Here is a 21,964-nt window from a genome sequence, read left to right as displayed (position 1 = left end):
CCTGGGATAGTGGGGGGCTCGGGGGCTATTTAAAGGGCCGGGGCTCCAGCTGCCTCTGCTGCACCCCCTGCCGTACCAGCCCCGCACCCCCTGCCCTGCCTGCAGCCAGCCCCTGTCTCCAGCCAGCCCTGCACCTGCTGCCCACAGCCAGCCCCTGCTGCACCCCCTGTCCTGCCTGCACCAGCCCCACGCGCCAGCCCTGCCTGCAGCCAGCCCTGCACCCCTTGCCCACAGCCAGCCCCTGCTGCACCCCCTGCCCTGTCTCCAACCAACCCCTGCTGAACCCCCCTGTGGCCCTGCCCGAAGCCAACCAGCCCCACACACACCCCTGCCCGCACCAGCCCCACACCTCCGCCTTGCCTGCACCCAGCCCCGCATGCCCTGCCCTGCCTGCAGCCAATCCCTGCCACACCCCCCTGCCTGAAGCCAGCTAGTTCCGCACTCCTGTCTACAGCCCTGCCGACCCCTGCTGCACCCCCCTGCAGCCCTGCCTGAAGCCAGCCAGCCTGCCCCACACATCCTTGTCTCCAGCCAGGCCCGCACCCCTTGCCCTGCCTGCAGTCAGACCCTACCTCCAGTCAGCCCCAGCCCTGCGCCCCCTGCCCTACTTCCAGCCCTGCACCCTCTGCTCTGCCTGCAGCCAGCCCTGCACCCCTTGCCCACAGCCAGCCCCTGCTGCACCCCCTGCCCACAGCCAACCCCTGCCGCACCCTCTGCCCTGTCTCCAACCAACCCCTCCCGAACTGCCCTGTGGCCCTGCCCGAAGCCAGCCAGCCACACACACACCCCTGCCTGCACCAGTCCTACATCCCCTGCCCTGCCCGCACCAGCCCCACACCCCCGCCTTGCCTGCAGCCAGCCCCGCACCCCCTGCCCTGCCGGCAGCCAACCCCTGCCGCCCCCCCCTGCCTGAAGCCAGCTAGTCCTGCACTCCTCTGTCTCCAGCCCTGCCAACCCCTGCCGCACTCCCCTGTGGCCCTGCCTGAAGCCAGCCAGACCGCCCCACACACCCCTGTCTCCAGCCAGGCCCGCACCCCTTGCCCTGCCTGCAGTCAGACCCTACCTCCAGTCAGCCCCTGCCCTGCCTCCAGCCAGGCCCATGTCCACTGGTGCCCTGCAGTTCCCAGGGCAGTAACCCTGCATACCTGCTTCAATGAGGGGGGCAGGGAATAGCTGGGACCCACACGTGCACAGCACTAGGGTGACCAGACAGCAAGTGTGAAAAATCAGGACAGGGCGTGAGAGGTGATAGGATCCTATATAAGAAAAAGACTCCAAAATCAGGACTGTCCCTATAAAATCAGGACTTCTGGTCATCCTAGCACACCCCCTGGGAGTGGCAGGGACCCACGCATATGAAACGGAGCTCATTAATAACCAATCAACAGCATATATGATGCAATGTATATAATATATAATGTTATTATTTATATAGTTATGGAAAGTAAATAATACATGGAAGAAATGAAAGGCTTTTTTTTTACACATTTTTTTTGTTTGTTAGTCATCCCTGCCGGGGCCCAGCCGAAAATGTTCGAATTGGGCCCCACACTTCCTAAAGCCGTCCTTTCCTGTAGCACATATAGTCTAGTCTCCTGTGACCTGTAATACCGTGGTCTCATTTTGGTTTCTGGGTTTAGTGTGTGGGTGCTGGGTGGTGTTGGTGGCCTGTGATACAGGGAAAGTCAGACTAGATGATCTGGTCGTCTTTTCTGGCCTTAAATTTTCTGATGCTAAAATGTTATTGAGGTAAAGAGATTAGCAGGATCAGAAGAGGGATTCCGCATTAGAACACTCCCTCTCTCATTAAATGAGACAAGTAAGAAATACAACAATACTTCAGGGCATACCCCTAATTGCCTGGGGTAGGAAGACATTTTGCCTAGGGGTGGGTGGCTTATTACATACAACGGCTCAGTACAAGCCTCCTTGTAACTTCCTCTAGTGCAGCTTCCAGTGTCAGAAATAGGACACTGAACGAGGTGGACAATTAGCTTAAGTCAATATGGCAATTCTTATCATAGAATATCAGGGTTGGAAGGGACCTCAGGAGGTCATCTAGTCCAACCCCCTGCTCAAAGCAGGACCAATCCCAGACAGATTTTTGCCCCAGATCCCTAGTTGGTCCCCTCAAGGATTAAACTCACAACTCTGGGTTTAGCAGGCCAATGCTCAAACCACTGAGCTATCCCTCCCCCACATTGTTCCTAAATGTTATTTCAGCAGGCTAAGAGGAGGGGCCAGTCAAATAGCAATAGGAAGTGATTTCCTCACAGGGTGGGAGTTGCTTTCCAGACCTCTATCCAGTGACCATATGTGATCTCTCTCCCTAACCCAGAGGCCACATTTTTTTCATACATGAATATGAAGCATCCTTTTGATGGGATCCCCAAGGTCCAACTTGGAATTGTGGAACCACTGTGGTCTCTTAACTCTCCAGCCTGGGCTATCTCACACAAAGCTATGCCAGTGAGAAGCAGGAAACCTCTCCAGGTGCTGTGATCACTCAGCCATTCAGCACGTTCAATGGCAGTACATACAATCCAACAGGATATTAAGGTTCAACAGATTAAGACTTAAAGGATACCTCACAAAGCATGTATTGAACAAAATGTATCATAATCTTATGCCAGTAGTGAATATGGGGGTCTCAGGGTGCTACTTTGAGGTAGAGCGTCACAATCCTACAGGCTTATTGTGATGAAATCTCACTGTGTTCTAGCCGTCGGCCTTTTCCTGTTTCCCTGCTAGTTGTCAGTGACTTGGTGGTGGTGTGGGAGTTGTGCTGACATATTAACCCCTGCGCTTTGTCCCACCTTTCACAGCGGTTAGGCCCCTAAGCTGCTTAGACTGTAGACCCCTTAAACTGTAAGTTTCTTGGGGCAGGGACCTTCTTGTAGTTCTGTGTGTGCAGCACCTAGCAAAATAGGGTCCTGGCCTAGGACTACAGCGCTACAGTAATACAATTAATCCGCTCAGCATTTTCAAGGCTACCTCCTTAGCCAGCGTTATCTTTTCTGTGTATCCTCTCCAAGGGGCTGACATTTCCAGGGTATCAAAAGAGCCAGGACTCCTCATTCTCACTTAAAACCAGTCAGAGTTCCAGGGGGTCATCAGAAGAGCAGTGCCATGCAGGGTGGCAGATGCTGGTAGAGGAGGGAGTGGAGCAGAAGGGATGCGTGGAGGGCAGAGGCTGGGAAGAAAGGAGAGATAGGGAGCGTGGGGACACTAAAAGAGGTTGGGGTGGCAAGTGGTGGTGAGGATGAGATGCCAAAGAGCTGCCCCCTCCTTCTAGCCTATCAGGGGGTTGAGGGGGAGTCGGGCAGGGGCAGGTCTAGCTGGGGAAGGGAGGAGGAAGATCCCTCCTGGGGGCAGTAGGGTATATAGGACCCTGCTGTTGCCGGCACAGGGGCCCGAGGACAGCAACAGTGAGGTTCGTTGCCCGGAGTGCTTCGCGCCAATAAACATACCGGGGTGGAGAAACAATCAAAGTTTATTTGAGATCTCAAAGTGGTGCAAGGAGACAGGCAAGTCTCAAATCGAGCACACCAGCAAAAACAGTTTCTCTCTTCTTTATACATTTTACAACTAAGCCCCCCCTCTCTCCCCCTCTCTACCACCCCCCCCTCTACTCCCTCCCCCCTCTCTACCGAAGGCATGTTTATACATTTAAGCAACTAAATCATTCTAGGGCTATAAATCTAGCTTGTTAGTAACTTCTCTCTAAACAGTTATTTGGTCCTGTTTACCCTTAGTTTATTACTCCTTCCCCAGCTAGAAACATGCAAACCTCATCATTATTGTTTGGTACCTGGCATGAGCAAGGTCGTAATTGCTAACTAGCTATTTACACATTCCAATTCCTGTCCTTGGTTGTTAAGGTCGATCAGAGTTAAACATGGAAGAACAGAGTTTAAACATGGAAGAACTCTGGCTCAGGCAGGCATAGTAACCCCAACACTGCTCTGTTTAGTTTAGTTTCCTGACCCCACCTGGGCTCCACAGCCCCTCCCTCCAGAGCCGCCTGCACTCTGCCCCCACACCGCCCTGGCATGGAGTCCAAGCTACAGGCCATGAGCAGCCCCAGGGCCCGGTTGCGCCCTACCCCAGCCCTGCGCTGGGCTTCTAACTTAGCAGTCCATGGACTTTGTGCTCTGGTCCCTCTGCAACGTCCTGCTGTGCCAGGAGACCACCTGTCTGCCTGGGCTGCCCTTCACTGACCTGCTCCATCAAGGCAAAACCCCCCCTCACCCCAAATACCCCGATCCCGCCAGTCCAGCCCACTCTGGATCCCCAGGGCCCATTGCCGCACCCCAGTCCCTGCCCCTCACTCTCCCTCCTGCCCCACCTGCTTCTCTCCACCTCTGGACATCTCTTCCTCCCCCCTCCGCCCCCATTCCCCACCCCACACACACCCTGAGCCTCAGCAGAGTTTTGTTTCCTCTGCTCCACCTGCCGTGGCTCTGCCTGGCAGTTTCCTGATCTGCTCCCGCGCCCCAGAGCCTAGGGTGACCTGATTTTTTCACACTTGCTATTTCTAGACACTTTTTGGGGGGTGGGGTATAGTTGCATATATAAAACAAAACCCCTAATATGGGGATGGTCCAGATAATATTGCAATGTCATGTTACTCTACCGGAGCCACCAGCTGGCCTCTGTCTCTGTCCATACCAAGGTATGACTCCATCTCCCCCGGGGGGGGGGGGGGGGGGGCTAACTGGGCTGCCCCATAGCTAGGGCTGTCCTGTGCTGCCCGCTGCAGGCAGCCATGTGGGGGGGGGCAGGCTGTATGTGGGGCTGAAGGTAAGAATGTGGCGGGGGAGGGGCAGGAGTCTAGCTGAGCCCATTGGCTCTGAGGGTAAGCACCGAGGTGGGATTTGGGGAGGGGAGAGCAAAGGGAGTTCAGTTAATTCGGTGAGCACCAGCCTGTACTCCATAGTGACAGATCCAGCTTCCCCAACCCACCCCCTACAGCTCCCCCTCCACTGATCTGTCCCTATCACACCCTCTCCCTCTAGCCTGTAGCCCTACAGTGAGCTCCCCTACTTCCCTCAGCCTGCCCCCTACAGCTCTACCTCCCCTAGCATGTCCCTACTACAAGGTGAATTTGATTTAAATCACTAGTCAGGAAGACTCGATTTAATCATGGATTTCTACATAAAAGGGCATTCTTGTTGGTTGTTATACCCTTAATACATATTCTTCACAACTCAGAGATAGATATAGATAGATGTAGGTTTCATTTTTGGAAGGTACACACCATACATGTTTAAAGTAATTTATTTTTATTAGTTTTACAGCTATATCAGAAAAGGAATGATTGTTTGAGATTTCATTTACCAAAGGTAATTGAAGTAGATGTTAATGAAGTCATTGGGAAGTGAACTATCCCCAATTCAACAGGTTAATCATTAATATTTGGAAGATTTTCTTGCCATGGTGTATTAGGAGGAGAACATCACCAGACAGACATTTAAATTGTTTTATTTAACTAAAACAACGTTATGTATTCTGAATTTTTTTCTTCAACAGCAAACATATAATATTTTAACAAAACAAGCATATGAATTTTTGAATTTAGTTAAACATTCATGGTTTTTAAAATCAGGTTTGTTTTTGTTAAAATTGTTTTTAACTAAGACAGTTAAATGAAATATATATATAAAAAATTAAATAGACTATGTCAGCCAGGTCAACATGAGAAACTTAAAATATTGGCTTCTGTAGCTAACTCAGGCATCTTCACCTTCATTTTCCTGTTTGTTCATAATCTGGAAAAGAAAAACAAGCTTTCCTGCTTTTTCAGGTCCCAAACGATTTCTCAATTTGGAATGAATTAGTCCAAAGGAAGAAAATATTCTTTCTAGACCCGCAGAAGAAGTTTCTGCTGTTAAAAGTGAGATTATCACTTCAACAGTTTCTGAATCCAAGTGCTTAAGTGACTTCCACCAGTTCCACCAGATGCGATCTACCTAACGAAGAGAAGGAAGAGCATCTTCGCAGGCAGGCTTGCTAACCTAGTGAGGAGGGCTTTAAACTAGGTTCACCGGGGGATGATGACCTAAGCCCAGAGGTAAGTGGGGAAGTGAGATACCAGGAGGAAACACAAGGAGAAGGCTACAAGACGGGAAGCCTCCTGATTCATACTGAAAAGTAAGGCAATTGGCTAGTTATCTTAGATGCATGTGCACAAATGCAAGAAGTCTGGGAAACAAGCAGGAAGAATTGGATGTCCTGGCACAATCAAGGAACTATGATGTGACTGGAATAACAGAAACTTGATGGAGCAGTTCACATGACTGGAGCACTGTCATGGATGGTATAAACTGTTCAGGAAGGACAGGTACGGGAGGAAAGGTGGAGGACTGGCATTGTATGTAAAAGTGTGGCATGATTGCTCAGAGCTCCAGTATGAAACTGGAGAAAAGCCTGTTGAGAGTCTTTGGGTTAAGTTTAGGGGCGAGAGCAATAAGGGTGATGTCATGATGGGCATGTGCTATAGACCAGCAGATCAGAAGGATGAGGTAGATGAGGCTTTCTTCGGACAACTAACTGAAGTTTCCAGATCACAGGCCCTGGTTCTAATAGGGGACTTCAATCACCCTCACATCTGCTGGGAGAGCAACACAGCAATGCACAGACAATCCAGGAAGTTTTTGGAGAGTGTTGGGGACAACTTCCTAGTACAAGTGCTGGAGAAACCTACTAGGGGCTGTGTTCTTCTTGACCTGCTGCTTACAAACAGGGAAGAATTGGTAGGGGAAGTAGAAGTGGGTGGCAACTTAGGCAGCAGTGACCATGAGATGGTTGAGTTTAGGATCCTGACAAAAGGCAGAAAGGAGAGTAGCAAAATACGGACCCTGGACTTTAGAAAAACAGACTTAGACTCCCTTAGGCAACTGACAGGAAGGATCCCTTGGGAGGCTAATATGAGGAGGAAAGGAGTCCAGGAGAGCTGGCTGTATTTTAAAGAAGCCTTATTGAAGGTGCAGGAATAAACCATCCCGATGTGCAGAAAGAATAGCAAATATGGCAGGAGACCAGCTTGGCTTAACGGTGAAATCTTCAGTGAGCTTAAATTTACAAGAAGTGGAAATTTGGACAGATGACTAGGGAGGAGTATAAAAATATTGCTAGAGCATGCAGTGGTATAATCAGGAAGGCCAAGGCACAATTGGAGTTGCAGCTAGCAAGGGATGTGAAGGGTAACAAGAAGGGTTTCTACAGGTATGTTAGCAACAAGAAGAAGGTCAGGGAAAGTGTGGGACCCTTAGTGAATGTGGGGGAGGCAACATAGTGACAGATGATGTGGAAAAAGCTGAAGTACTCAATGCTTTTTTTGCTTCAGTCTTCACAGACAAGGTCAGCTCCCAGACTGCTGCGCTGGGAAACACAGTATGGGGAGGAGGTTAGCAGCCCTCAGTGGTGAAAGAAAGGTTAAGAACTATTTAGAAAACTGGACATGCACAAGTCCATGGGTCCAGATCTAATACATCCGAGGGTGCTGAGGGAGTTGTCTGATGTGATTGTACAGCCATTAGCCATTATCTTTGAAAATTAGTGGCGATTGGGGGAGGTCCCGAATGATTGGAAAAGGGCAAAAATAGTGCCCATTCTTTAAAAAGGGAAGAAAGAGAACCAGGGGAACTACAGACTGGTCAGCCTCACTTCAGTCCCCCAAAAAGTCATGGAGCAGGTCCTCAGGGAATCCATTTTGAAGCATTTGGAGGAGAGGGAGGTGATCAGGAACAGTCAACATGGATTCACCAAGGGTAAGTCATGCCTGACCAACCTGATTGCTTACTCTGATGAGATAACTGGCTCTATGGATATGGGGAAAGCGGTGGATGTGATATATCTGGACTTTAGCAAAGCTTTTGATACAGTCTCCCACAGTATTCTTGCCAGCAAGTTAAAGCAGTAGGGATTGGATGAATGGACTATAAGGTGGATAGAAAGCTAGCTAGATTGTCATGCTCAACGGGTAGTGATCAATGGCTCGATGTCTAGTTGGTAGCTGGTATCAAGTGGAGTGCTCCAGGGGTCAGTCCTGGGGCCAATTTCGTTCAACATCTTTATTAATGATCTGGATGATGGGATGAATTGCACCCTCAGCAAGTTCGCACGTTACCTAGGGAGGTGGTGGAATCTCCATCTGTCATAAATATAAAGGGAAGGGTAACAACCTTCCTGTATACAGTAGTATAAAATCCCTCCTGGCCAGAGGCACAAAATCCTTTTACCTGTAAAGGGTTAAGAAGCTCAGGTAACCTAGCTGGCACCTGACCAAAAGGACCAATAAGGGGACAAGATACTTTGTTTTGTCTGTTCTTTGTATGTCTGTTCTGTGTGCTTGCTAGAGACAGATCAAGAAGGCAAGCAATCCAACTCAATTAGAATTAGTAAGTAATAATAAGGGAATGCGTTAGCTTACTTTTATTTTGGCTTGTGATTTTCCTTGTCTAGAGGAAGGTTTTGCCTAGAGGGAGGTTTATCCCTGGATTTGTAACTTTAAGGTTTTGCCTACAGGGGAGATCCTCTATGTTCTTGAGTCTTTTGTTATTCTGTAAAGTACTTACCATCCCGATTTTACAGAGGTAATTCTTTTACCTTTTCTTTAATTAAAATTCTTTTTTTAAGAACCTGATTGATTTTTCGGTTTAAGATACAAGGGTTTGGGTCTGTGTTCACCTGTACCAATTTGTGAGGATATTATTCTCAAGCCTGCCCAGGAAAAGGGGTGTAGGGGCTTGGGGGGATATTTGGGGAAGGTAGGGCTCCGAGTGGCCCTCCCTAAATGTTTGTTTAATTCACTTGGTGGTGGCAGCGTTACTTAATCCAAGGAATAGGGGAGTTTTTAACCTAAAATGGTAGAAAAAAGCTTAGGGGGTCTTCATGTGGGTCCCCACATCTATACCCTAAAGTTCAGAGTGGGGAGGGAACCCTGACACCATCCTTAGAGGTTTTGAAGGCCTGGCTTGACAAAGCCCTGGCTGGGATGATTTAGTTGGTGTTGGTCCTGCTTTGAGCAGGGGATTGGACTAGATGACTTCCTGAGGTCTCCTCCAACCCTAATCTTCTATGAATCTATGAGTTTACTTGTGTGACTTTCTTGAAAACATCATCAGCAAACACATATTTCTTGAATGGTTCTTATTCCCAAACTGCTGCCTGCTGCCATTATAGGTTTTCTCTTCTAGTGAGAGAATGGTATGGTAGATCTCAAATCAATGAAGGCTACACTCAGAAAGATGTCAAGACTTCTCGAATATGCTGCTCAAACAGTTTTACTCTTGTTTCTACTGCCTGTCCCTCCCTTCTCACATGTATCTCCAGCCTTCTTCTCCTTGTCCAGATCTATCCCGCCCCCAACAATCTTCTATTCATTGAACTTTTTGAAACTTTGCACTTTTAGAGAGAGATAAGGGATTGACTCTGTGTACACAAATTTGCAGAGGGACAATAGGGCAGAGGTCTGATATTTCTCACCTCTATATATTGTTTATTTATTTTACAACATTTTTGCTGTTAACAAGCATGTTACCTCTGCAGATACAAATCCACAGTTTGAGAGCTGCAAAACTAAGCATCTCTGATGGTATCTTCTAGACTGAGCACTGAGTCCCATTGGGTAGATAGAAAGATTGACCTAAATAATCTATACAGAAGCCCCTGGAACCCCATAAAATTGGGTCCCTAATCCATGAACCATTGGAACTCATTTACAAAACTTTTCTTAAACATTACATGACTATATTGTCTCATACCATAGAATTATAAGTTAGAATCCCTATTCCATGATGAGATATCTTTGAGTTAGAATGTATCTTAATTAAAACTATCCTGAGATAGGGTTTTTCCTCAAAGAGGATTTTATAAAAAAAAATCTGATTTAAATTAAAAAAATCCAATTTAAAGTTTTTAAAAATCCAATGTTTTGGATTGTTTTATACAAATCATTTATTTTTATCCACCCTGCCCTAGGGTCGCCCAGAGGGGGGCGCAAGTGGGGCAATTTGCCCCAGGCCCCGGGCCCTGCAGGGGCCCCACGAGCCCTGGCCCAGCGGCGGCCTGGGTCTTCAGCGGCATTTCAGGGTGGGAGGCCCTTCAGTGCTGCCGAAGACCCGGAGCGACTGAAGGGCCCCCCCGCCACGGAAGACCCGGACCGCCGCCAGGTGAGTACAAGCGCAGCAGCTCCCCCGCTTTGCCCCGGCCCCCCTGAATCCTCTGGGCGGCCCTGCCCCACAACACCCCTCCCCCATCTTGTACCCTATAGTTCCCCTACAGCCCTCTGTCCCCTTGCTATGCCTTTCCGGAACCTGTAAGTTTCGATTCTTATTTTCTCTCCCCGGGCCCCGCCGCCGCCCCCGCGCAGTCCTTTCGCGGTCGAGCTCCGCCCCTGGCCCCGTCCCGCCCCGCGCGGCATATCTGGGGCACCAGCTCTGGAGCCCGCAGAGCCAGTCGAGGGGCAGCACAGTGACATGGATCACAGCGTGAGCATCGACCTGCAGCCCCGCGACGGCGGCAAGGTAGGGCAGGACGGCTCGGCTCCCCCGTACTCCACCTGCTCCTACATCAGCACCACGCAGGGCTTCCCCGTGCAGCCGCCGCCTCGCGACTTCGTGCTCTGGTCCCTCTTCAACACCGTCTTCTGCAACGTCTGCTGCCTCGGCTTCTTGGCTCTGGTCTTCTCCTTCAAGGTGAGCCCGGCTGCGGGGAGCCAGACCAGCTCCGGGGCAGGCGCCAGGGCATGGGACACTGCCCGCGAGTGACAGGTGCCCCAGGGAGGGGATGAAAGTGACCCCAGTTAACCAGCTGCGGGAGATGTCAAAACAGGGCGTGTGGGACAGACTGGCAGGGTAGGACAGCTGGGCACCCACTTCCCCAGGCTGTGACCTTAAAGGCACTTCTGGGTAAGGCTGCTCTTCCTTCTCTGAAATCATGGATGGAGCTGTCAAAGGAGCCGTGGATCAGAGAAATATTTTATATGCATCCCCCCTGCACTCCCGCCCAAAAACTTATAATTGCCATGCATATTAATGGTGTTTAAAGTAATCCTGTTCAGCTGTGTGTCTGCAGAAAGCCTCACACCAGTTTGCAAATTTGTCTGATACAATGTTCTGAGTCCCTGACTTGGACTCCTTTTCATGTAATCCACTGGGAATATAGTTTCACTCCTTTACATTATTTGGTTTATAATGCCCTCTTTAAAATTATTGTTAGTACTTTGTCATTTCCCTCTGGTAACATTGTGAAGAGGGATGTCATTGTGCTATTTAATTTGTATTTTTAATAGCAAATAAGCTTTGAAAATATGAACAGTTGCTAGTAGCTTCAGCAATCACATTGCACAGCGCTTCTAGTGGAACATTTCCTGCTTGTTTTGCAATCTTAAAATTTACAGTTTTTTAATGCTGATTTGTTTTTATAACATCTTTATTCTGGGATCGTATGCCTTCAAGGCTGATTCCTGGGATTGGTGTAAAAACTTCTTCAGTTTCCTTTGATCCTCCAATGGGGATTGCCTTTGTCAACTGTTTTTTTTACCTCTATCCAGCACCCTAATACTTGGAAAAGGGTCACCACTACCAGCCAGATTTTCTTAAAGATTGAAAGCCCCCACATGCATCTGAAAATCCCACTGGTCGCTGTGATGTTTTTAAAATTCAGGCTACTTTGCAGGAAATCCTTCTCCAAGGCAAAATTCTACCTAGAACCCCAAGATAAGTTGACAGCCAAGAATGCAAAAATCATGAGTTATGCCCCTAAACTTAATTAAGTTAAAAAAACATATTTTGGGACTTTTAATGTGCTTTTCTGTTAGTGCCGTCCTCAGGGTTTATGGGACCCTACACAGTATTATTAAACTGGTGCCCCTATGCCCGACGGCAGCCCACGCTCACAGCCCCGGAGGTGGGTGGGAGGGGGGAGGGACGAGGTAGCAAAGGGTACCGAGCCCCCTGGCCCGCCTCACGGTGCTGAAGAGTCACAGTTCCCTGCAGAGACCCCCATACCTTCTCCCTCACGCAGAATGCGTGACGCCAGCGCATTCGGCTCCATGAATACGGCCCCTGCCATGGGTGGTGGGTGAAGCTGCCGCTTGGGGAGGCTAGCACCCCAGCCCACCTCTTCTGCCTGTGGCCCTGCCCACACTCCACCCTTGCTCCACCCCAGGCCTTGCCTACACTCTGCCCAGGCCCTGCCCTCTCCCACTTTCTCTCTCCTCTCTTCCATCCCCCTCCCTGCTCACCTACTTCCAGCCAAATCCCTGAACCCTATCTCATAGAACTGGAAGGGACCCTGAAAGGTCATTGACAAATGAAATTAAAAAAAAAAAAAAAAACACTCTTCTGCAATTTCTAAAGAAAATGGGGCATGTTTTCCACTGCATGCCAGATGGTTAAGGCTGGGCATGCAGAAGGTACCTAATTAAAAGCACTAAATTTGGGAATAAAAATGTCAGTCACAGGTTTTTTGATATACCCTGAAGTTTGTCAGAGATTTATTTGCAAGAACTTTGTAGTAAGGGCAAGTCACCTGTCCTGCTGACTACAACACTAAATATTATGGAATACATGATGCAGCTCTTCTGTTTTACATTTTCTTAATCAGTATTTCTAAGCTGATTTTGTATTTTAAATGTACTCTTAAGCCTTCATAAAGTAATCATTCTAGATTACTACATATTTAACTCACTGAAACAAAGACATTATTTTAAATGAATCAGTCACAGAGGTTTAGTGTGTTCATAACAATGTTCGTTGCTTTTAGAAAAAGGGAACACTAATTTACTGTGTGTGATCTCCATAACAATAGACGTGTTTATGAAATTTCACCAACTTTAAAAAATGTTTCCAAAGATTTTTAGGCATAACAAAGGATTTTATATCTTATGAAGGTACTGATTTTTCTGGAGGGGTCTCTTAAAATTAGTTCGTCAAATAGTCAGAAGTAAAGAGAGGGAATCTCATTTGTCCAGCTATCTGGAAGGAAAGGGGTGTTGTCCCTTTAAGGGCTCTCTTCAAGAAGGGGGTGAAGGGAGAAAGGTATGGACAGTAAGACTTGGGAAGCAAGTTTTTTGTACTATAGTAATTAAAATTAAAATGTGTATTTTAGATAAGGGTGGTCTTTTGAAGGATTTATTTAAAAAACTGTATGTCTGAAGATCCAAATACTTAAGGCTAAAGATGAATACTCAGATTGTGCATCTAAAAATCTATGCTAGATGTGATTTTTATAATCTTCAGCAACACACTAATGAAATATTTTTAAAGCAAATTTTAAACTAAGGTCCTGTAGACTAAGGGCTTGTCTACACTTTACAGCGCTGCAACTTTCTTGCTCAGTGTGTGCGAAAACACCCCCCTGAGCGCAGCAAGTTTCAGTGCTGGAAAGCGCCAGTGTAGACAGTGCACCAGCGCTGGGAGCTACGACCCTCATGGAGGTGGAAAGCCACGTTAAAGCAGCATTACCATATTCTGAGTAAATATTACAGTAATGCACACTGGTGCTGACAGTATACCCTTGTTAAATGGCTTCATTACCACTTGAATGGCTCTTTTACAGTTTGTGGTGTTCTAATAGGTCTAGCAGGCTGGAGGCTTTTTCACTTTTAAGTTACTAGGGACTTGTCTACACCACGCAGCCTTGTCCTTAAAAGTCAGCATGTGTAAATGCTCTTTGTTGGCACTTTTGCCGACAAAATACTTCCAGCCCCACGAGCGGCATTAGCTTTGTCGGCAGGAGAGTGCTCCTGCCAACAAAGCCGCATTCACACTGCCATGTGCATAGGCAAAACTATTCTTTCGCGCGCGGGGGTGGGTGGGGGGGGGCGGCTTTTTAGAGAGAAAGACAAAAGTTTTGTCAACAATTTCCCAGTGTAGACAAGCCCTAGATCCTCTCCAGAGGCAGGGCTGGTCCACGCTAACCAGGGCCGGCTCCAGGCACCAGCCCACCAAGCTTGTGCTTGGGGCGGCACCTGGAGGGGGGCGGCGCAGTGCTCCGGCTCCGGCCGCCGGGGAGAGCGTAGCTGAAGTCGAAGTATCTTAGTTCGAACTTACCGTGGGTCCAGACGCGGCAGGCAGGCTCCCCCTTCGACTCTGCGTACTCCTGTCACGGAGCAGGAGTACTGGCATCGACGGCGAGCACTTCTGGGATCGATCCCAGAAGATCGATTGCTTACCGCCGGACCCGGTAAGTATAGACATACCCGCGGACTCACCAGTCTGCAGCAGCTAGGTGTGGGAACCTGCAGGAAGGGTCAGAACAGGGATAGGAAGAGCAGGAGGGTGGACACTAAGACCCAAAGATGCCCCAAATTTTCAGGTGCCCTAAGCAGCCGCATATACCTAAGGACGGCCCTGCTTCCCTTGCAGGCTGCCCTAGCTTTCAGCTGCCCTTTGGGCTGCCCTGGCTTCATATTTTTGCTGTTGCCTTTCCCAAGGAATCCATATACCTAAAATAGATGTACTTTTATATATACCTTCCCTTCTACTAAGTATGCACTCCTAGGAATATTTAATTTTACAAACACGACACTGTCTCTTACACTGTGAATCCAGGATTGCAGTAGTCTGAAATAAGAGCGTCCACACAGGGAGCTATTCCTCTATAGCTATATTGCTTTAAAGTCACATGCTACCTTATTCTGGAATCATGTCCCAAAGAGATAAATCCCCAATAAAGGAAAGAATGCAGTTCTGAGAGACTGGGAAGTAGGGTCTATTTCAACCACAAGTTGTGAGTTAAATGCAGGGATTGTTGGGTGAAATTCTCTGTGCTGCAGGAAGCGGGACTATATTCTCATAATGGTCCCTTCTGTGATTGAATTTACTGGTTGCCTGTTTTTGCCTGGCAGCGCTGGTGCTCTGCTGGTTCTCCTGGGCAGCGCAATTAACATGTCACTGGACTTCTGTGTCTGAATTCTGCACTCCTTGACAAATGTGCATGTCCAGGCGCTCCACGGACTAAATTAAACAATGGGATAAAGACATAATATACAGTAGTGAATAAATAGGTAATTCAGCCATATGGTCTGGACATTTTTGGTAGGGAGAGACTGTGTGTAAATGTGGTGGTGTAGCTGTTTTGGTCCCAGGATATAAAGGAGACCAGGTGGATGAGGTCATATCTTTTAATGGGCCAACAGAAGTTGGTGGAATGTACAACCTTGTCTCTTTTGGCAACAGAATTTGGCCCAATAAAAAGAATTACCTCACCCGCCTTGTCTCTCTGCAAGGCGAAAGACAAGCTGCTAGAAGACTGAAAGGAGTAGGCAGGATGAGCAGGAGCGAGAGAGCTGGTGAAATTGTCTACGGCAAATCTATGGGGAGACTTAAAAACAAGGAGGGAACTTAGAACTTAATCTGGAAAGAGAGGGGCAGTTCTGAGGGCGCAGAAGGTCCATGTGTGCTTCTTGGGACATGTGAGCAGGCAGGTAGGGTGGTTCCACACATGTTGCTGTCTTGAGGGGTGGGGCTAAGGGAGGCCACAGAGGAGTTGCTGGAAATCAAGGTGAGGGGAGATGAGAACTCTTGGGGAGGAGGATTTCAGCAGAGGGGTTGTCAAGGCAGTGGGTCACTTGGGCGAGGTCGCAGAGAGAGTGAGAGGCAGTTCCATAGGAACTATGAAGAGAGGAGAATTCAGGGCCCAAGAGGAAGCTAAAGTCACAGAGTGGGGAGGTCTCAGATGTGCAGAGTGTCAGGAGTCACTCTGTTCATTTCTCCCCAAGCCTCTGCCTGCCAGCAGCACTGGCTAGTTGGAGCTGGATATTGAGAGTTGATGAGCTTCCACCAAAGTCTTGAGAGCCGCAAGTGCTCAGCCGCCCTGAGAAGCAGGCCTTGGTGCCTCATTTCACTCTTTACCCTTATTACTTCCCCTTCCTCCCCCCAGGCTAGAGATCGTAAAGTCCTGGGTGACACCGATGGAGCAGGAAGCTATGGCAAGACTGCCAAGTGCCTGAACATCACAGTCCTGGTACTGAGCCTCTTGACAGTGGTTCTGATCATTGTCCTCGTGTCAACAGGAGTTGTGGCTTTCTCACATGCAATTCAACAGGAGAACCAAAACAGGAACAGCTACCGCTTTAACTACGGCAACTAAATCACCCCTCAGGATTCTCCCCAGCTGGATGACTTCTCCCCAAGCTTCCCTTACTCCGCTCTGCTTGCCTTTGTCCTGCTGTTTAAATTGTCAAGGGCTGGAGTGCTCAGTTGCTGAGTGGATGACGGGGCAGCGCTCTCCTGATGTTCCAGTTGTTCTGTAACTGGAACCCAGCAATTCTCTTTGCGATGTGGAGATCTACACTCCACCACCACCCCCTTACAGCCACCACCCTTCTGCTGAGACTGGCTGGCTGATCCTCTTTCCAAAGTGCCACCAGCCAAGTTCTACCTTAACAGGAGGGAGGGGTCACTATAGAGATGGGGTGGGGTGGGTCTCACATTGCTCTGTTTCCCCCACCCGAAAAGCAGACTGCGTGCCTTTCAAAGCCCTCTGAGATCCTGCAGCTGTTGGGGAGGGTGAACATAGTTCTGCTTATGCACAAAAGCTTATGCCCAAATAAATCAGTTAGTCTTTAAGGTGCCACCGGACTCCTTGTTGTTTTTGTGGATAGAGACTAACACGGCTACACCCTAATAATTGTTCTGCTTGTGATTATTCAGATTTTTTCTTTAGAGAATTATTTTTGTAGACCTTTCCTTGGCAGAAATGTGCAGGGACTATTTTCAAATAAAAGTTTTTTTCCTCTTGTAAATGATTCATTCTTTATTCTTTTCAAAAGAAGCAGTTGAGTTCCTCCCAGAACTGAGGTTCTGGTCCCCAAACTCTCCACTCCAGGGTCAACAATCCATTTTTAATCTGGTAGCACCTGGCTCTTGGGAACAGCAGTGCTCCTATTAATGCTGATCTTGGGAGCAGCATGGATGTGAGGAATATGGAAGAGGAGACCAACAGAGTCCTGCAGGGACTTAGTGCATACGACCTGCTTGGTGCCAGCCCCACAGCTCTCCTCCTGGAGACCTTAAACTCCAGAGGAGCAAGCAAACTTTCTAGTCTTCTCATGGGCCCCTGGTCTGATGTGAAATCCCATGAGACAGAGAGCCAAATTCCAGAGGTAGAGCCCCACTGACACACAGGAACATGTAGACCAGGGGTGGGCAAACTTTTTGGCCTTAGGGCCACATTGGGGTTGTGAAATGGTATGGAGGGCCGGGTAGGGAAAGCTGTGCCTCCCCAAACAGCCTGCATTCCCCATCCACCCCCTCCCATTTCTCGCCCCCTGGCTGCCTCCCTCAGAACCTCCGACCCATCCAACCCCCTGCTCCTTGTCCCCTGACCATCCCCTCCTTGGACCACACGCCCCTGACTGCCCCCGGGACCCCACCCCCATCCAGCCCCCCTCCCTGTTCCCTAAATGCCCCCTCCCAGGACCCTCTGCCCCTAACCGCCCCCCTGGGATCCTCCCCAAACCCTTTTCGGAATGTGGCCCTTGAAGCTGGGCGGAGGACTCAGGAGGAGCAGGGGCAGCCACGCAGCCGGAGAGAAGCGACAGTTTCCCCTTCAAAGCGCCGCTTCTCTCCGCCCGGCTGCGCAGCTGCCCGATGCTCCTCCGGAGTCCTCCGGCTGGGTTCCCCACGCTCCTGCTGCCTGCACCACCTGCCTGCTCCCCTGCCCCTGCAGGGCAGCCCCTCCTCCCCCCCGGCCCTGGGGCCCCCTGTTTTTTTTTGTGGGGGAGGCATGCCATAACAGCCTGTGTTCACCTGTGAGCCCCGCCGCCCGGCTGGAGTCAGCCACGCTGCTGTGTCGCTGGCACGGTGAGCTGAGGCTGTGGGGGAGGGGGGACAGTCTTGGCTCAGGGGCCGGGCAGGACAGTCTTGGCCCGCGGGCCATAGTGCCCACCTCTGATGTCGACCTTAGACATCTGCGTGCACCTGCAGAAAATCCTGAGGTCCCCAAGAGAAATTTTACATAGGGGATTGTGGGAGGCTCTTTATCCTTTCCCAGGGGAGCTGAAGGACAGCGCTTTTGCCTCATGAAAGAGGGATCCTCACCATGCTGGTTGGAGATGCTGGGAGTTTGCTTTAGGTGAGAATAACTACTTGAGACAAGGGTTTAGCCTGTTAAGTTTAGACTCTAGGAGGCCTGTAATACTTCTGTTTTACATGTAACCAGTCTGTTTCCATTGTCCTTACTCACTACCCACTTGAACTTCTGATCTTTAATAAATCTGGTCTTATTTTCACTCCCCACATATTTCAGCGCTGTGGTATTAAGCAGAGTGGATCCTGAGTTGAAATAATTCAGGCTGGCATGTACTGTCCCCTGGGGGATGGCAACCCTCGTAATTCTGTGTGTGTGCAGTGAAGGGCCTGGGCACTGCAAGGAGCACTGTGCGGATGCGGGGGTTGCTGGGCGCCTATCGGTAGCCTGCACACAGAGAGCAAGGTCTGTAGCGGCCTGGGAGGTCGTGTTTGTGTTGCCAGAGGCTGGTGGTATCTGGGAACTGATGCACAAAAAGACTTGGTCATGCTAAGGACAGGTGGTGGTGAGGTGCCTCACAAACAGGCATCACAGAGTCCCAATCCCTCTCCTTTACCCCCTGATTTCTCCCCCTGTCCTTCAGCTCTGTGGAGCTCCAGGGGACTTGATACAGGAGATTTTTCAGCTGCTCTGTGCTGTGTAAGGAATACAGCCTAAGAGTGCTGTGCTGTCACCACTAGCTGAAGCAGGGAGAGAACGACATTCAAGTGGTGTAATTTAATACCAAATAGAGTGGGGCCAGTGAAGAATAGTGTTCGGCTACACTTAGATAGGGATAGTTGTTTATAATCATGGAGATTTAACAATTAATACAGTAGTTTTAGGTGGTTGTGACTAGGAATAACCAAATGGTGGTCGCCAGCAGTCACAGAAATCCAAAATGGAGGTCTGGGAGAGATTCAACCAATAGCAAGCAGGCGGGCTGAAGTGAAACAAAGGTCACTCCAAAACCCTGAAGAGAGGGGTCAGTTAAGCATAAAACAGGCCTTCAATCAGGTCTCGCTTTTCAGATGCAGGTCTTCAATCAGGTCCAGCTTTGACTGACAGATAGAGGGCTTAAACCTGATCGGTGGTGGGACTGTAAAAGTAAGCAATCCCAATAGGTCAAAATCTGTATAGAAGGAAGGTAGCTGACAGGCTTCGTTTAGTCTGTGTTTGTCTGTCAGTGTGAGTGGGAGGTGCTGGAGTGTACTGGAGTAATAGAAGAGTCATCAAAAGAAAAGACCAAGGAGGAAGAAAACAAAAAGGGCTAAAATCACTAAAGAAAAGGCAAGCAGTGGCAGCGAGGCAGCAGCAGCAATGACCCCATCGACAGAGCATAAGGACTATTCAGAGGGAAAGGAAGACAGCGGAGAGGTAAGCACGGCGACTCTAATATAAAGTAGAACGTATCCATGGGATAAGAAAGCTGGATGTTTATAATGTAAATGTTTAAGGATTTGCTGTCAGCATTCTATATGTACTGGCCATTCCATATGGAATGTAACCACTTGAAGCTCTTTTCAATTGTGTGATATTACAATTTTGAATACTTTGATGTGTGCCTGTGCTAACAGAAGTTATGCCTTGTTAAGAAGATGTACGGATTCTTCGTTCTTTTAATACATTTGTTGTATTAGGGAATATTGTGCTAAATAAAGAATAATTTTTGTTTTCAAAGAATAGTGGCTGGATGTTGATCCTTTGAGGGGAATGCTGTATCCATGTCCTTCCAAGGGTCAACAGAGGTAATCTGTTCCAGGGAGTCCTCCAAAGGTTGGACAGAAACCCCCGGTAAAACCCTGGCAAATCCTCTAGAGCGGGCCACCCCCTTCTACCTACCAAAACAGACAAATTGATAAATTGAGTTAGGCAGGCTGTTGCGGGGTGCCGAAAGTCTAATTTTGACTCAGCCCCTTCACTGCAACTTGGCGGTGGTGTATTCATTTAGATGGAATATAGGGACCCAAAGATGTGAACACGGCCCCACTTCTGTCTAACTCAACACAAGGTTTGGCATACAGAGACCACAGCCAGCTTGGCACCATGACAACACATTCTTTTAACACTTTATTGGAGTTACAGCAAAAGAAGGACAGTTAAAATGTAAAGCATTAAGTAAGGCTTTCATCCTAACAACAATCCTTGTTCCCTTTATCAGGAGAGTCTTTAGAAGGATCACCCCCGTCTCCCTAGCCCTTGTCTGACAGTTACTTAGATCAGCATTTCTCAAATGTAGCCACTGTGGCTGCATGTGGCCACCCAAGGCTTTTCTTTAGGCCACAGCCTCCTGGATGGTGACTGCAGGGGGGGCAAAGAAGCAGCCCCTCCCCAGGGGCCACCAGCAGGGGTTGGACCCTGCCCCCTTTTGGAGACACGAACACTGGAGGAGCAGGCAGCCAGTGAGTTCCCCTCCTTCCAGGAATGGTGTGGTCAGGTTTCCATTGTGGGGTGGCGGGTTTCAGGCTCCATCCACACAGAGGTGAGTTCCATCCTCCGGTCATGTGGTGGGGGTGCCAGCCCAGGGCTTTTCCCCCCTCCATTGCCCCGACCCCTGCTGCCTCCCTGCCCACCTCTCCATCTAGGGCTTAATTTGTCCCCGGGCTTGCTGGGGCTGAGAAGTCTGCTGTGAAAATTGATATTTGTATATTTGTTAATGTCACTTTTCACAGCAGACTTAGTAGCTAGCTGGGAGGCTGTGAAAAGAGATATTAACACACAAGTATCACTTTTCACAGCAGCAGACTTACTAGCTAGCCAGTAAAATAAAAAAATGCAAAAGAACCAACAACAAAAAAGACAAGAACGTGCAAAGCACCTTCTTTGTATTTCTATTCTGGATACATCCAGTAAAGAATAGAGACAACTGTACATTATTTTTGAGTCTGCAAAAAACAAACAAACCCCAAACCCTACATAAATTACAATGATTTGGACATGTATATGTGCATATTTATTTGTTTCTCTTAAAGTTAATTAAGTATTTTAGTAAAATTGTCAGAGCAGCCACCAGCAAGAATTGATGGCTGCACTCTGAGGCCTCCAAAAATTTTATTTTGAGAACCTCTGTCTAAGAAAGTAATAATTGTCCTTTGTGGAAAAGAGGGAATGTTAGCTGAGGTGAGCTGGAGCTCTTGTTAATGTTGGATCCTGTTTGCTTTATGACAGAACAAAACCCACGCCAGGGGAAAGAGAAGAAGAGCAGAGATAGAAAATGCAGCTTCCGTTGCTGGTGTTGATATTTCACTTGCAACCTCACTGCTGGAAAAACAGAGCACATGGTCTCAGCACGTGGTCTCAGCAGCCACTCTGAGACTTGGCAAACTTGTACTGTACCTTATCCAGCTGTTCAGGGTACTGCATTTAGTGGCCTCTTTCTGGTCCCAGGCTTACAGCAGTGATGTCAATAGGCCGTCCTGGCCAGCTAAGCCAGACTTCCATTAGACAGAAGGAAAAAGGAGAGGGATTGGCAAGAGAAGACATACAGTAGGGAAGGAAAAGGACATGTGGGAGGAAGGGGGAAAGACAAAGACTCACATGCAGGTGGGGGATGGGATTTAGCCAAAGCTCATGGAGGTGATGGTGTCAGCTGGGTCCCTTCTCTCTGGCCTGCTCTGGTCAGAACATCTCTCAGAATGAGGATGAAAACAGAACGAGGGTGTCAGGCTGGGTCCCAGGAAATGGTGGGGGTGGCAGCTGTCTTGATGAACCCTGCGCCTTCCCCTTTGTTCAATCAGCGAGTGTGCTCGCTTCACCTCTACTCAAGGCCCCCCTCCCTAGTCTCAGTGGGAGGATCCCAAAGGGGTGTGATTGGTGGGATCACCCATCCCCTCATTATTCTGTCCACCAGTTCAGTCGGATGTCTGACCTGCCAATATTGGGGCATTGATTTCCAGTTCCACACTCCTCTTGTTTACCAGGTGTGATCTTAGCACTGTCCTTG

General features: G+C 48.8%; 1 protein-coding gene across 1 annotated transcript; it reads left to right on the top strand.

Moving 5' to 3' along the window:
* The first annotated feature begins 10,426 nt into the window (after positions 1-10,426).
* Positions 10,427-16,756, top strand: LOC128837196 (interferon-induced transmembrane protein 1-like). The gene is made up of 2 exons (XM_054028164.1): positions 10,427-10,700; positions 15,892-16,756. Exons 1-2 carry the CDS (start codon positions 10,482-10,484, stop codon positions 16,099-16,101), a joined length of 429 nt encoding a protein of 142 aa, XP_053884139.1. The 5' UTR covers positions 10,427-10,481; the 3' UTR covers positions 16,102-16,756.
* The last annotated feature ends 5,208 nt before the right edge of the window (positions 16,757-21,964 follow it).

This window comes from Malaclemys terrapin, chromosome 4 (assembly GCF_027887155.1).
Source record: "Malaclemys terrapin pileata isolate rMalTer1 chromosome 4, rMalTer1.hap1, whole genome shotgun sequence".
NCBI lineage: Eukaryota > Metazoa > Chordata > Testudines > Emydidae > Malaclemys > Malaclemys terrapin.
Note: the sequence above shows the minus strand (reverse complement) of the source record. Positions and strands in the feature narration are given on the sequence as shown.